At 42.7% G+C, this 15,077-nt stretch overlaps 1 protein-coding gene across 2 annotated transcripts in view; it reads right to left on the reverse strand.

Annotated features, from left to right (window-relative positions):
* PARVB (parvin beta) overlaps nucleotides 1–15,077 on the reverse strand; it is a 55,362-nt gene that overhangs the window by 11,882 nt on the left and 28,403 nt on the right. For both annotated transcript variants that reach the window (XM_032106530.1, XM_032106531.1), the window contains exons 4-9: nucleotides 13,081–13,183; nucleotides 10,070–10,210; nucleotides 9,597–9,712; nucleotides 3,859–3,917; nucleotides 2,215–2,234; nucleotides 230–291 (exon numbers count right to left, since the gene is read on the reverse strand). In XM_032106530.1, the coding sequence (XP_031962421.1) occupies nucleotides 230–291; nucleotides 2,215–2,234; nucleotides 3,859–3,917; nucleotides 9,597–9,712; nucleotides 10,070–10,210; nucleotides 13,081–13,183 (501 nt within the window). The remainder of the gene's footprint in view (nucleotides 1–229; nucleotides 292–2,214; nucleotides 2,235–3,858; nucleotides 3,918–9,596; nucleotides 9,713–10,069; nucleotides 10,211–13,080; nucleotides 13,184–15,077) is intronic.

The following is a 15,077-nucleotide window of genomic DNA, read 5'->3' on the forward strand; positions in this document are numbered from 1 at the left end:
CTCTTCTGTAAAAGCTCTATATTCAGCAAACTTCTTTATGGGTGAATCACATTTTAGGGTACTGTGGAAAACATCACCTGGCTTTGGAACAGTGATCCTTGGGGATAAAACACCCTTTTCACTACTTCAGATTCCTCTTCTGTTATTTGCTGGGTGTTTCTGAGTATCTTTCCAAAAGCACAGGAAAAAAATGCAATGTGGAAAATAAAGCTAGAATTTTGCTTTTTACCTTTTTGACTACGCTGAGTTTGTCTGGCGCGTGATCAAAAAGCGTGTCAAAGGCATCGCGCTCTGGTTTGGGGGAAAAAAAATTAAAATCAAAACACCTCCAACAGCCAAGTGCAGGAAGCAGGTTACCTGCCCAAAGCTTAATGGTTTTTTTCCTCAGAAAGTCACATAACAGAGACCCAAGCTAAAAGCCAGCACCTTATTTTGGTATCTGGCTACATGCCAGAGCAAACTGCCGCGGGAATTTTAGAGGTACCTGAAAATAAACATATTCACTGATTTCCCTTTTCTGCCATTCAAAATTGATACACAAAATATGTGGGTGAAAGAAAAATTAAAATGAAACACAAATTCTGCTTATACCCCATTGTAACTTAAATAGCTATGGTTGCATCCACACTCAGCATCAAATTCAGATATTAACTTGGTTAATTTAAAATTATTGGTAGCACCCCTGGCATCAGTAAAGCTTGGAACTAACTCAAGATAATTCTGATTCAGCAGTGTATGGAGAGCAAAGCCTACAGACAGTAAAAAGATTTAAATTATGTTTCTGCCTTCAAAGCACTGTCTATCAATATCTAATCCAATCTGTTTTCAACATAGTTTTTTCCATGATAAAATACTTTTTATTTACAGAACACATTTTAATAGTTTCCTACTGTTAAATAAACAAACATTTATTATCTAAATTCCGTTGGTATCTGAAGATTTATTATTTAGCCCCTATAGCTCCCTGACATTACTTATTTTCCAAGTGCCTTATAATTATTTAATGTAGGTATGCTGCAAGAGAAGAAATCATAGTGTTCACATATTATAATGGGCAAATAAAGGAAGTAAATTACTTTTTTTCCCCATCCTTTACAGGGGCACACATCTTTAAAATGAGAAATGACTTAATGCCACTAAAAAAAAAATAAATGCAGAAAGGAAAATCTCTTGGCAGCAACACCAAAAGCTACCAGTTTTGTTTAGAAGACCAGACATACATTTGATAAGGCCTAAACTCTAAAGCCTAGCAAATACAGAGGAGATAAGATTCTCCATGCAAAGGAATTAGATAGGGCTGACTGTTTGCTGAAGGTGGGCAGATAAACAGAGCTTTGGACCTTGTGCCACAGCCCTTTGCTTCAGCAGTTTTCATGTATGAACTAAACAGTCATAATATAAGGGAGGTTTAACTCTCATTTCTGGGGATCACAAAGATTTTTACTTGAAAGCCACCAAGAAACAGTCCTAGGAAACATTGCCCTGTGCAGCATTTCAGCTCTGGAATCATAGAACTGTTCAGGCTGGAAAAGATCTCTGAGATCACCAAGTCCAACCATTCCCCCAGCACTCCCAAGGCCAGCACTAACCCTGGTCTTCTAAATAAAACTGATCGCTTTTGGTGCTGCTGCCACATCCACATGGCTTTAAAACCCTCCAGGGATGGGGACTCCGCCACTGCCCTGATAACCCTTTCCCTAGTTTTCCCTAATATCCAGCCTCATCTCCCCAACACAGCTTGAGTCTGTTTGCTCTTGTTCTGTAGGAGCAGAACCTGACCCCTCCTGGCTGCCCCCTCCTGTCAGGGAGTTGTACAGAGCCACAAGGTCCCCCCTGAGCCTCCTTTGCTCCAGGCTGAGCCCCCACAGCTCTCTCAGCCCCTCCTGCTGCTCCAGAGCCTTCCCCAGCTCAGTTCCCTTCTCTGGACATGCTCCAGCCCCTCCATGTCCATCCTGTGGAGGGTTACTATTCATTACTTAAAAATTAACCAAAACAACACAGACCAATCTAAAGAGCTCAAGAATGGTCCTACCCATTGCACTCCACGTCTGCATGGAGTAACAAAACCTGCTCCCCTGCAATACATTCCAACCTCATGGAATTGCTCAACCCCATTGTCTTGATCTGCTGAAAGAAAAAGTGACCAGATTTCTGTGCCTGACACATATAAATCAAAAAATAAATAAAAAATTCAGAGTCAAGTTTGTTACTTACCAAATCTTCCCATCATCATCCTGCAAGTCAGAGCATTCAAAGACATGAAGTTAGTCCATGAATAATCAGTTTTGGAAGACAAGAGTACGGCCCTAACAAGAGCCTCTCCTGAAATATCCAGAGGGCCAACCACTTGTGCAAACTCAGGGGGCTGAGCACATCACAGACCAGACCCAACGTGCTGCAGGAATGTCTCCAGCAAAGCACCAGTCATGTCAGGGAAATCCACTTGCAATTAATGAAAATGCTTAATTACATTTTATGCATAATTATGACTTGTTTTCCATACTTTTTATGATGAAAGGTGAATGACTAAATGTGCTTGTGTGTGCATTTTCCACAAATATAATCTAAACCGAACATCTTACAAGAAGCAAAGCCATCTATTTCACTTTAGACTGTTTTCTCTGAAGAAAACATACATTATATGTGAATATTATGTAAATAAAACTGCCACATAATACATACATAGCCAGTGACATCATCAGACATATGCACGTTTTTATCAGCTGAGAATCAGGCCCTGATTTGCACAGAGGAATTTGAAAGTATTCAGTGAATGTGGGATTCTGCTTATCACTGCATTTTCCATAGGTGTACGTGTACCTGGATATGCAACATGTTAAACAGCATAACCTCTTAATATTGTGTAATATTAAACAGCTCCATAAAATATATGTATAAACACACATGCAAATCTGCAAACATCTTCCCTGCTAAAAAATGTCCAAGCCCCAGCCTGCAGATTACATCTTGCAAACCACATCTGGACGAGAGCACAAGCTCACTGCATTGTTCAAGGGCATAGGAGAGAGGGGAGGAATTTTGGCCTACAAACCTGAGCCAGAGCTCTGATCCTACAAAAACCACTACAAGACCTTTAATGTCCACACAGAGACGTTATGATCTCATTTCTGAGTGCTTCCATCTGAAAGATGTTCCCCACTAAGCACCACATGGTGCTTCATTTATCTTCAAAGCCATGGGAAGCTGAGCCAACTCTACAGGGAGCCAATACACTGATAAACTGAGGGACGGCTCATGTAAGCCCCTCTTAGAAGAGCTGCCTTCAGGCCATGTGAAGGAAAATCTCAGCTTTCAGCTGAAACCCAAATGCATTGTCTAGCCTTCCCCTTATAAAAAGGGCTGTAAAAATATAAAGCAAAGTAATCTGGTGCAAAAACTGGAGAGGGAAGAGGTTTATTTATTTATTTTTGCTGAGCTTTTCTCCCCTTACAGTTTTAACTGTATCACTTCAGTTTTGAGAGGTATGTTGAAGAATTGCCTTTTGTCAAACTAATTCTTCCCCAAAATATCTACGTATTAGCGCTTCACTTGATAGAGAAAACAGTACTAAGCAGAAAGCAGATATATATAGCTATGTCCTGTAGGCAGGGGGGAAAAAAAGGCTCACAAAAGTCACTTTCAGTTAAAAACTTCTAAGACACAAGACACAAGACTTCTAAGTGTCCAGAGGATACTTCTCCCTTGTAGCATACTTCCAGAGACCAAGTCATTTCCATATAGTTAAAAAAGCACCACATGAAGGGATTTCATTAATTTAGCAAGGAAAGAGGAAGATTAAACTTCTCTCTCATCTTTAGAAATGGTCTCACATCCTGCACCGAAGCGTTTTGTGCTTACTCTGTCGTGGTCGTCAGCTCCTCCGAAATGTGAGTGGTCTGAAGGAGGCCTTCACGTTTCTGGAAAGGAAGATGGAATTAGCAAAGGAGAAGCTCATCAGGGGCTCATTCAGCATCTTTCAGAACACCAGAGGGCAGAACTGGATGAATTCCCGAAGTTTCACAGAGGCAGAGGTAAAACCACCGACACAGGAGGATTCACCCCCAGAACAGGGGCACTGATCAGGCCAACGGCCAAGGGGATGTTTGGGAAATGTATTTATACACCTATATTTGCTGCCAACTACCTCACTAACAATTCTCCTCAGACCAGTGTCAACACCATGCCTAGAACACAATTTAGAGTTTGTCAGCCCCGTCTGAGATCCCCGCAGGGCAGCTGCTCACGTCACGGTGCCAACCAGCAGTTTGCCACATCTGGCAGCCTGACTCTTCTGGGACTGAAATGACACAGGTGGCTGTTCCCAGGCCAGGGCTCCAGAGTGCTGGCACAGCTCTCCTAGAGCAGGCATGGCACTGGGGCCACTGCCACACACCTGACAGGGACACATCCTCCAAGGAAACATAGGGAGCACAAAAAGCTCAGCTAATGACTTCACAGTGAATAGTATCTCCCTGATACTGGATTGTCCCTCCTTGGCATAATTTTCTGCATGAATAAGGAGTCTCTACCCAAGAGAAATAGCACACGTTGAGACTCCATTTCAAAACACCTCTGAGGCTGGCAGTGCTTTCATCTGAGTGAAAAACTTGCTTAACATCTCCATGGGCTCCTTTCAAAACTATGCCTGAATGGAGGAATTTCTTTCCTCCCTTCCCTGTGCTCAAAAAGCTGACAAAAAGAGCTCAAATCTCAGCAGCCATCTAGGAACCAGGTCTGTCAGAATGACTTAGGGGAGGGTTAATAAAGCTTCCTAGCTCAGGTAAGCAGGGAAACCACTCCCCAGGCACAAGTTCTGCACACTTTTACCATCTCAATTGTTTTCACCAGCTGAAACCCAAGCAAGAACTTATTAGGGAAAACAGCTTTGAGGAGAAACACATCCTTCCCCAGAAGCAGTTTAAGAAATGAGAAATGAGACCTAAAAATCAGCAAGAGGGACTCCTGCCCCTCCACTTCCTACTGAAGAAATGAAGGCAGGCAGATCTGCTGGAAGGGAGGGAGCCTGGCTGGAGGCATGGGGGGAGCTGCTACAGCTCCGTACCCGATGGGGCCCTGGGCTGGGTGCTGCCAGCTGGCCACGTCTTCACATCCCTCACTTCCCTATCACACCTCTATCTCATCCTGCTCCCCCGAGGGAGCCATGGGAATGGAGCCAGGAGGTTTGGGGGAAAAGCCAGGATGACAGCATGGATGGAAAAATGAGGAAGCATCTGACTAGGCAGTATTTTCCTGCATACAAAACAATGCTGTCTTTATTCCATCCCACCACATCTCTGCTTTATTAACACAGGGCTCGGGACCTTCCAGGCATCCTGTACCCCAGGGAGAAGATGCTGTAACCTGTGAACAAAACCTCAGTAAGTGATGACTAGTGAGTAATGCCTCCAAGTGCCTGATAAGAAAGAGGAATGGATTCCAACACTGGCTCCCCAGCTGGTGGAAAAGGAAGCACTGCCCCCATTCCCAGGCAGCTGAGCATGCTGCTCTCACAGCAAGCCTAGGTCCCCTGACCTTGCAATCAAAAAGCAAATGTCACTCCTTGATAACACTTCGATTCCTTCCACCACTGGCACCAGACACATTTATTCTTCATCCTGCCTTGACTCTGACCTTTCGGTCTGCAACTCAGACTAGAAGGGAATTACTGTAAAAACACCCCAGATCTCCCAGCAGCACCAAGGTGGGGCATGCTGCAATTTTAAGAATAAGGCTGAGGCAAGCTAAGCATAAAAGATGACAGTTCCTGAGCCTTGTAAAAATAACCAACACAGTGAGCCTCAAGGACAATTTTTACACTTCATTCTGAGAACTTTTTTGTTTTCCTGAATTAGGGTGTTTCTTCACCATGCAAGCTTACATTTTGAATAGCAGGCAGTAGAGTCAGCTGGAAAATCTCAGTATTTCTCAGTTCTCACTGGAAGCACCACTGAAACCAACAGAGTTTCTCTCCTCCCTGCCCTCACTGAGGAGGGCTGGAATGACAGGTATGTGTTGAGTGACACCAGCGTTAAAGCAGGTATCACCCTAGATTCTTAACTCAGCACTTAGAGTAGCTACTCACAGGATTTTAATTAGAAGGCCCACCTAAAGCCGTGCTCTGCTGGGACCCTTCTTGAATAACTTGGGCATATATTGCCATGGTCACCCAATTTCCTATTTCACACAAAGAGACCACAAAGAAAACTAATTCTGGAGGTTGATTTCGAAAAGACTTTCAAGTTACTTCCAAGTAACTACATTTCAGGAACTCTGCTCTTGAGAGGGGCTACGTCATGGAGGCCATTATGAAATAATAAAAACAAAAGTGTTTTTCCACTGGGTTGGTCTTTTAGTTGTTCCACATAACACAAAAAGACAGATAGATAGGTAAAGGTTCTTCCTGCCAAGGAAGGCAAAACAGGAAGTCATATCCAAAATGCTTGTGGGTTTCTGAGCAAACTGAACAGTGCGGGACCAAAAAAGGATAGTGCATTGTTTGACAGATCCAGATTGAACTACAGATCTTTCTCAGACTCTAAATCAACTATTTTAAATCTAAAAAAGTATATATACAGAACCTTAAGAAGCTCTCCATCTGACACCTCAAGATGCTAAATGAAGAGAAGAATTTAATGGAAGGGTAGAATCACCACTGAACTGTGGAGATCTGGGTAAATATTTTCCATGTAGCACAGTGCTGTCATATTATCTCACTTGAAGGATCAGGACAGTGAAAGTAAGAGAAGAAAGAGCCCACAGCACTTACACGAGCTCATAAAGGGTCCTGCATTGCTCTGGGATGGGCTGTGGAGATGCACACAACTTGGCTGAGCAGTAACTTGCTAAACCAGTTTATTTTCATGGTGTAAGCACAGTCCTTTTGGGGAAGAAGCAACTCGGGGATCTGCACAGTGTGAGGACAGTTTAACAAGTGGATAAAGATAATCAAAGTCAACCACAAAAATGAGACTTAGCAAGTTTTGAAAATTTCAGTGTGGGTGTGTTCTTGCACCATACTCCCACAGCATCTTGCATGGTTTTCTTGCTGCAGGGTCAGTTCTGAAAGACTTGCACAGAAGTCTCTTAAACTGTTTATTAACCCCCTCAAACGTATTTCCAAGCAAAAAGAGGCATGTAAAAGAAAACCTCTCAGTTAACACCTTATGTTAACTGTGATCTAGTTTGACAGAACCCTATTCATTACTGGGATATGTAATCAGAGATCATTTAACAACAAATTGGTAATAATAGCAATAATCTTCTGAATAGTAGTTTCCTTACGTGGATTAGGAACAATATTAACCTCATCACCATTCTGTTTGCCATTAGTATAACAAAGCTAAACAAAATGCATTTAAAGAGATCTGTGCTACAGAACCAGCATGTATTTTTAAACTAGATTTTGGGCACTGAACTACAAAAATTCAGCTTACCAAACTATAAGGCAAAAGTTCCCGTTCCAGAACAAACATGCTCTGCTTCATACCACCCCTTGCTTTCCGTTTAAGTAAACAAAGCTGGAGAGTTGCAAGCTTTTCCTAGCAGTGGATTAGGGGCTGAGACAAGCCTCCTCTTGCTCAGGGCCAGCTGCAGCCATGACCATCTCCAGGACTCCAGGCTCTAGATCCAAGAGCAAGAGCCTGTAGGATTTGACTTAACTCCCACTGTACCTGACACCTTCAGGCACTCCCTTGGGGACACAGGCGTTGCTCTCTCTCTCATCCCTAGATTCTTGTCAGCCTTTATGTCACCCTGTCACCCTAGTCTCAAGATCCAGGTACTCTGGTGAACCAGATGGTGTCTCCTCTATATCTCTCCAATAGGAAAAGAAGTGTAAACCTTCTCCACAGCATTCCCTCTGCTGGGGAGGTGGAGGGTTCTGAAGCTTGAACTAAGGACAATGAAAAGGAGGCCTAATGTTTTTTCCTGACTTTGCAGTTACAGAAGACACTTCACTGTACTGGGTAAAAGGAGGTTTCTAGCATCAGAGTGTAAGAGAACTGCTGACCAGCTTATATTTACGTATTCCTCCTCCTCTTTCCAAGACAGTCAAAAGAAAGTTAAAAAGAAATCAGTCTCCTATTTACGTTCATGTTACCTTATAACTAACTCACTGTTGTTAAGTTCTGACTTCAGTTCTGAAAGAACTAAAGCAGTTCAAAATCACCTCCTATAGATTATACACACATTTATTGTGAACCAGGGAGTATCCACCAATTTCTCATTTAACATCACACCCTGCACCTCTAGGGCATCCAGGCAGGCAGCCTGGAAAACACCATTACTTGAATACAAAGCAAAATGGGGCTCATCTAATCAACCACCCTGCATCTTGTAAGGGGATCCAAGTCTTCAAAACAGGGTGTGGGATCACTTTATCTTCTTTATTCTTGACAGGAAACTCACTGCAGCCTGACAGCTGGAACAGTAAATGGCACTTGCAGAGCGAGTGCCACAGCAAACAGGAGCAGAGTGCCAGCTGGAATGCATCTGCCTGGGGTTCAGCAGAAAAACTGGCTTCCCATGTTACAGATATGAGAAGCTTTCACTGGCATAGAAGGCAAGGAAAAAGCAGAAGTACAGATGCTTGAAAGTAGAGTCTTTGTAGAGGGAAAGGAAATGGTTGATACCAAGCAGAGAAAGGAATAACGAGAGCAGTATCTAGGGCAGGGGGGAAGCAGTCAGGGATCCTTAGGTCAGATCTCTTCTCCATATCTAAGGAAAGCTAACAAAAACACAACACTGTGAAAGAAATGATGAAAGTCTGTCAGGCCCGCCAAGGAAAACAACATGTCTAAGTCTGCACATGAAGTCATTGGGGAAAAACAACACTGCTAACAAGCATTCCAGACTAGGGAGATTCTATGTGCTGAAACTCCTTCCTGTGCTGTTGAGGTTTCAATGGCTTCTCTACAAAAAATGCATAGCAAGAAAAAATGTACTGGAGTGACAAATGGCAGGCCCAATGCTCCCTTGTACAAAATCCCATTGCATATTTTCAGCTTGCTATTGCAGGAGCAAAGGCTGGCCCCAAACCTACTAAAGACGTGCTGTTCTTGGGGTCACACGTAAGCACACGCCAACCAAAAACGCATTCCCATGGGTGTGGTGGCCTGTTAACCCCCTGACTCTGTATGTTCCCCCTGTTCCCTCCCCAGCCTTGGCCACTCCCTCAGTTTTTCTCCCTATTGCCTCCTGTACCCCAACCCTGCCCAGGGACAAAACCACCCCGCACCCAGACCCTGTTGTCTCTCTACCTCTGAACATCGCGGGGATGAGGTGTGATTAAAGCCATCCCAAACCCTCATGAGAGACCCTTCTCTGCCTTCTTTACCACCCCTGCGCTGTAAGGCTGCTGGCTGCCGGAGCCAGACCGCGGGGCTGTCCAAAATGGACTCTGGGATGCGCCTGATCACACAGCCCTGGGAAGCCTCACTGAGCTCGCAGGGAGCAGCAGCCTGCTGGGCAGAGTCCAGCAGTTACTACACACGGGCATGGGACTCACTAAACAACTGGGACACATTTTCTAAATGACAAGAGATGGGAGGCCCAGGACTGCACAATCTGCTCTGTTCCTCCCAGGAGCTGGTACTCACCCGTACAACCACCACTTGCACTGACACATGCTCAGGCAGCCGGATGGGAGCTCGGAAATGCATTGCCAAAGCCACCAGAAGGTGAAGAATGGAAATCAGATTCTTGCCATGGATGGCTGCAGGGAACAAGGGAAATGAAGCAAGTAAAATCATACCGAGGCGTTATTTTAAACAAACAGCTCTGGGGGAAAAGGCAGTGACAAATGCTTTTGGTCAACACAGTCTTTTAATCTTTCTTCCTCTTTTTCCTGAATTAGTAAGGCCTACAATGTAACTTCACAGGTAGCAAAGCCTAGATTCAGCCCTTCCTTTAAGCTTAACTTACAACTCCAAACCCTCTCTGCTCAACACAGACAGGCAGACCCAACCACTTGCTTTTCACTGTGCTGGAGGATACTGGAGAAAAGCCCTCTTATGAGACTTCCTAAGTGATAACAAACTTTCTAAGACAGAAAATATAACAGAGTCCTTACAGTCAACATTCCACTTGATTGTCCAGCCATGGGGTCGAAGTAAATCATGGACAGCTTCCAAGACCGTCTGCAACTTCTGCTTCTGACCAATTTCAGATTGTGTCACCTCTGCCACATTCAGTTTACGATCAGCCAATTTTTCTGCATTTGGAAAACAAACAAAATAAATAAATAAAAAGGACAGGCAAGACCGGATTAAACTGTGTGGGAATAACAAGCACAAACCACTGGAGTCCACTGGAACTTTTCTAAGAGAATTCTTTTCCTTGGAAGGAAAAATAGCTGGAAGTAAAACTTTCACCAGAGCGTGTCAGTTCCAATAAAAATGTGACAAAACTGGTAAAGTCTAGCTGAACATGCTCATCAATCAGGTGTCAAAATATGTAACAACTTTCAGCTAGACATCAAGCTAGCAGCAATATAAATTATACCTCCCAATTTCTTTCACTGCAGAAAAGCATTTGGCACAACACAGCCTTCACTATGCAAGGAATCTGCAGAGGTGTACAGGACTTTTTTTAAAAGTTAGTTTAGGACAAAAAACTGGAAATATTTTGTGTGAACATTTACTTCAGCTTGATAAGCTTTATTTCAGGTTAGCTGAAGGTATGAATTTAAGCTAAAGCACATTTTGCATCCTCAAACCCTCAAGACTCATATGACCCAGGCAGTGGAACTAATTTAAAAAGTAAGTTGGTACAATCTTGTCATGTTGTTGACATTGTCACATCATAGTTGATTACTTCCAAAATGAAATCATGCGGGAAAATGTGTAAAATTCCACTACTAACATTTCAATTCTGTTAACATAATATAATTATTTGTGGCCAAAGTTGTAGACAAGTCATTCTTCTCTTCCTCTGCATTGTGGCCCTTGCAAAAGAGACAGGAGCTAAAATTCTCTAAAAAAAGAAAGAGCAGGGAGCTGAGGAAGGCGGGGTAGAGCCCTCCAGCCATCAGAGCAATGGGAACAGCTGATCTCTGTTCTCTCTCCACACCCATGAAAAATGTGGCCAAACTCACTGTGCTGATCCGTCCAGGAGGTCAGGACAGGTTGGCCATATTCCAATTATACACTATTCCACTCTTTAAAACAAAAAAACATGCTTCACCAAAACTGCTTTCACAAAATAAGGCGCTAAAGAATCTAAAGATTCTTCCAGAAATGTTTCAGAGTTGTCAAAACCTATCATTCCAATAATGGATATATTTCTGCTCTCAAGTTCAAGACATGCTTCTTCTGGATGTTTTATCCAGCTGAAGATATCTATTTATTTTTTCAAAGTGGCAGCAATATGAAAGTAGTCCAGTAAGCCAAAGAGAAAAGACTTGCAGGTTATCAACTAATAAATACTTTGACCATCCTTACTGTTTCTAGCAATCTAAAGTAGGGAAATTTTAATCAATATTATTTTATCAAGATTACCAAAACAAGCAAATTAATTTTCAGTCCCATGTTAGGGCTTCTACCTATTCTCAGCCCAGGTTAGCTGACAGTCAGCAAACAAATTTATTTCCTTTCACACTGGAATCTTGTGTACCAAGCCATTTCAGCTTCTCTGAGTGGCACTACTTGTCCCTTGCTAAATTAACTAAACAAGGAGCTCCACCTCTATCAGTCATTTGCTAGTATCTTGTTTCAAACTGCTTCAGCATAAGCCCAGCGACAAGCTGTTGTCCTTAGCCACGCCCAAAAACAAGGGGTTATCAAGACAAAACACCTTTCACTCAAAAGGAATGGTTAACTACCACTTGAAGTTTAATTTCTCCAGGCTGAGCCCCTTTCCCAGCTCCCTCAGCCCCTCCTGGTGCTCCAGCCCCTTCCCCAGCTCCGTTCCCTTCCCTGGACACGCTCCAGCCCCTCAGTGTCTTACATACACACACATGTAGGTACAACTAAGCACCTTCTAAATGTCTGCAGGCTTGAGGCTGGAGCCATGGCTCCACAGGGAGCGTGAGGAAGCAGTGATACCTGAGACAGCTGCAGTGAAACCCACTGCCAGCTGAAGAAGCAGAGTTAAGAAGCATGCTATGAACTACTGGATTCCAACAAATATTCCCCAGCTAAAATTACCTGTACAACGCTGATCTGCACCACATTTGGAGGATCCTGGCTGCAGTCTAACCCACAAGTGTTAAAAGTACTCTTGTTTCATTCCTCAAGTTGTTATTTTGAGGGGTTACAACTGCATGCAAAGCTAACTGCCATTAACCAATTTTAAGGCTTGTGGATGTTCATCCAGACACCTGTCATTTAAGGGGCACATGCAGAAAATCCAGCAAGTAGCACCCATCAGCACCAGGTCCTCCTGCCCCACTGTGACACACACCCCCCACAGCCCAGCCCACTCTTGAAAACACAGCAGAAGTGAGCTGAGGGCAGTCTGGCTAGGAAACTGTGGATTTACAAGAGACTGGAAGCCTCAAGCCTCCTTGTTGGCCGAAAGCATCCCCATAAATCACTTCATTATCACAAGTCTTCTCCACTATGCTTCCTGCATCAACACACACATTGCAAAGATGGAAGGGGGCTGCAAAATCCCAAATTCTCAACTGAGTGTATCCCCTCATGTGTCATTCACACAGAAGTGCACATTTTGAGCACATACCTGCTGCCAGGCATTCCCTTTTTCTCTTTTTCCCCCCAAAATAATACTATCAAGACCTCAAAGCAGCTCTCAGCCCAACAGCTTTCAAAACCAAACCATACTGACAAAATTTTGCACTGCACGGCTTCTGCTTGGCACCGTAAACACAAACCTCTTCACTCCTTTTCTACCCTTATTTCAGCTGTCTGGACTACACTTAGTCCATAAAACAGATACCTAGGAATCATCTGGATTTCCTCCCCTCTCAGAAGGCAGCCTGAGGAGAACAGATGGAGAAGCTGAGGCTGCAGCTTTCAGTGAAATCAAGCATCTCCCTGAGATGTTGAGTTACTGCACAGACCTGCTGCTGTGTGCAGGAAGAGGTTAATTTTGGGCCCTTCCAGTTCTCTTGTGTGAACTCACCCAGCAGCTTTTGCAGCACCTGCCCATCATAAAGGTCCTCTTCAAGTTGTTTGACAATGATTCTCTCCTCCACCAGCACATCATTAATCCAGTCAATTAGAACCTGCAAGCACAGAAATAGGAGGCAAATATCTAAAACCAACTGAAGTATGTTCTTTTCATTCAAGGCAGTAATCAGGAATATAAAATACGTGAAGTGCAAGCATATTTATGTATTTCCAAGTTGCAGAGATAAGACCTGAATGTAAAAAAAAATATAATAAAAGTATCTCATTGTCCCCTATTGTTTTTAATTCAGGTCTTGACAACAGGACAAGGCATTTTATCCCCAGCTATTGCAGAATACAAAAGTCCAGAATTAAGATCTTGGTCAAATGGGTCTGATAATCATTTTACAAGTTTAACAGTTCCCATATGCTGACTACCATAAAATCATTCAGTCACATGTGAAACAGGAATGAACATAAAGAACCTTTAAAAAGAAAAGGAACTGAACTAAGTTTTCCAGGTGCCAAAGATAATAATTTCCAAAGAGTTACAGGAAAACAAGCCTTGACTGAGGCTGGTAGTAGTGCTGTCCTCCAATTTATTACTTGGAAAATTAAATTGTTTTCACAAAAATAACACAGTTCTGTGGGAAGAGACACAATGTTAATTCCTCCTACATCCTTGGTTCTATAAGAGGAGAAGAGTACTGCCAATCAGATGTGAAAAATCCATTAACCAGAGCCACCTAAAAACAATAAGCTTCATTTAAAGATTCTGCAGTCTTTAATTTGCATCATATAAAGTTGTGGATTCTTTAAATTCACTTTCTGCTTAGACCCCATATTTCTGCCTCTTCTTGGCAGCTGTGATGGCTGAGAAAGTTGTGGGGTTTGCATAAACAAGAGATGGTAAAACAAAAGCAAATGAAAAAAATATATGCAGGCTTGCAGTGGAAAACACCCACCTTGGGAATCCTAGGGAACACAAGCATTTGAGTATGTTGGTCACGAGGACATTTAAGTTATTCAGCCTGGCTACTGATGTTCATTCAACCTAAAAACCTCAAATAAATTTGGCTAGGCTTAGTGACCATGAAAAAGTTTACAATCCTAACATGAAATACTAATGCTTCATGTACAGACTCTAGTCCGTATCTTTAGTACTTCCAAAGCATGCTGAAAATATGCAGGGCTCAAAGTCAGCTCTAAAAATAGGCACAGCATGTAAGTGGCAAATTTTAGCCAAGTGATTTGGCAATTGCTCAATCCATGGAAAGCAAGGATCAGCATCAATGCTCACCTGTGTAAATCACCTTTGCCCTCTAAGCTGCCCAGAGGGACTAAAACCACAATAAGAAAAATGACTCCTCCAAAGACCTGTCTTTGAAAATAAAGGATTTCTGATAAGTTATTCACTATTCAGTATCAGCAACTTGTGTCAGAAGTGTTCTTCCCTCACACATGAACAGAAAGAGGGGAGGTGATTGAAGAGACGTGGATACACAAGGATGAACTCGGCAGCAGCAGCATCACCCCACTGCTCCCCTGTGACAAGTCAGCAAAGAATTACCACAGCTGGAAGCCAATGAGAAGCACAATATTATCTTTCACCTCAAAAACTTCACCAGTGACACAGAAAATGTAGTCCTAGATAACAAGACATCATCCAGAAAGAGATTTTCACTTAGACATCCGTAGAAAATCAACTGAAGAAACCAAAATCCTAAAAAGTTTAGATCTTCCATGAGATTTATAGAACAAACTTTCAAAAATTATCTGAAGCTCAGCTGAAAATATCATTAAATAATCAGATCCCATTACAGTCCCTATAAGAAGAGGTTGGACTTCAAGAAGACCTCAAAAGCTTTGTTAAAGGAAGACTCAGGATGCTAAACTATTTGAAACCATTAATAAACATTTTATTTTGTGTCCTGTGCTGAATGGTATTGAAGTCAGAATCTAGAAAATGCCAAGGATTTAAAATTAAAGAATAAAAGGTATGATCCAACA

The sequence above is a fragment of the Corvus moneduloides genome, chromosome 4 (genome assembly GCF_009650955.1).
Source record: "Corvus moneduloides isolate bCorMon1 chromosome 4, bCorMon1.pri, whole genome shotgun sequence".
Lineage (NCBI taxonomy): Eukaryota > Metazoa > Chordata > Aves > Passeriformes > Corvidae > Corvus > Corvus moneduloides.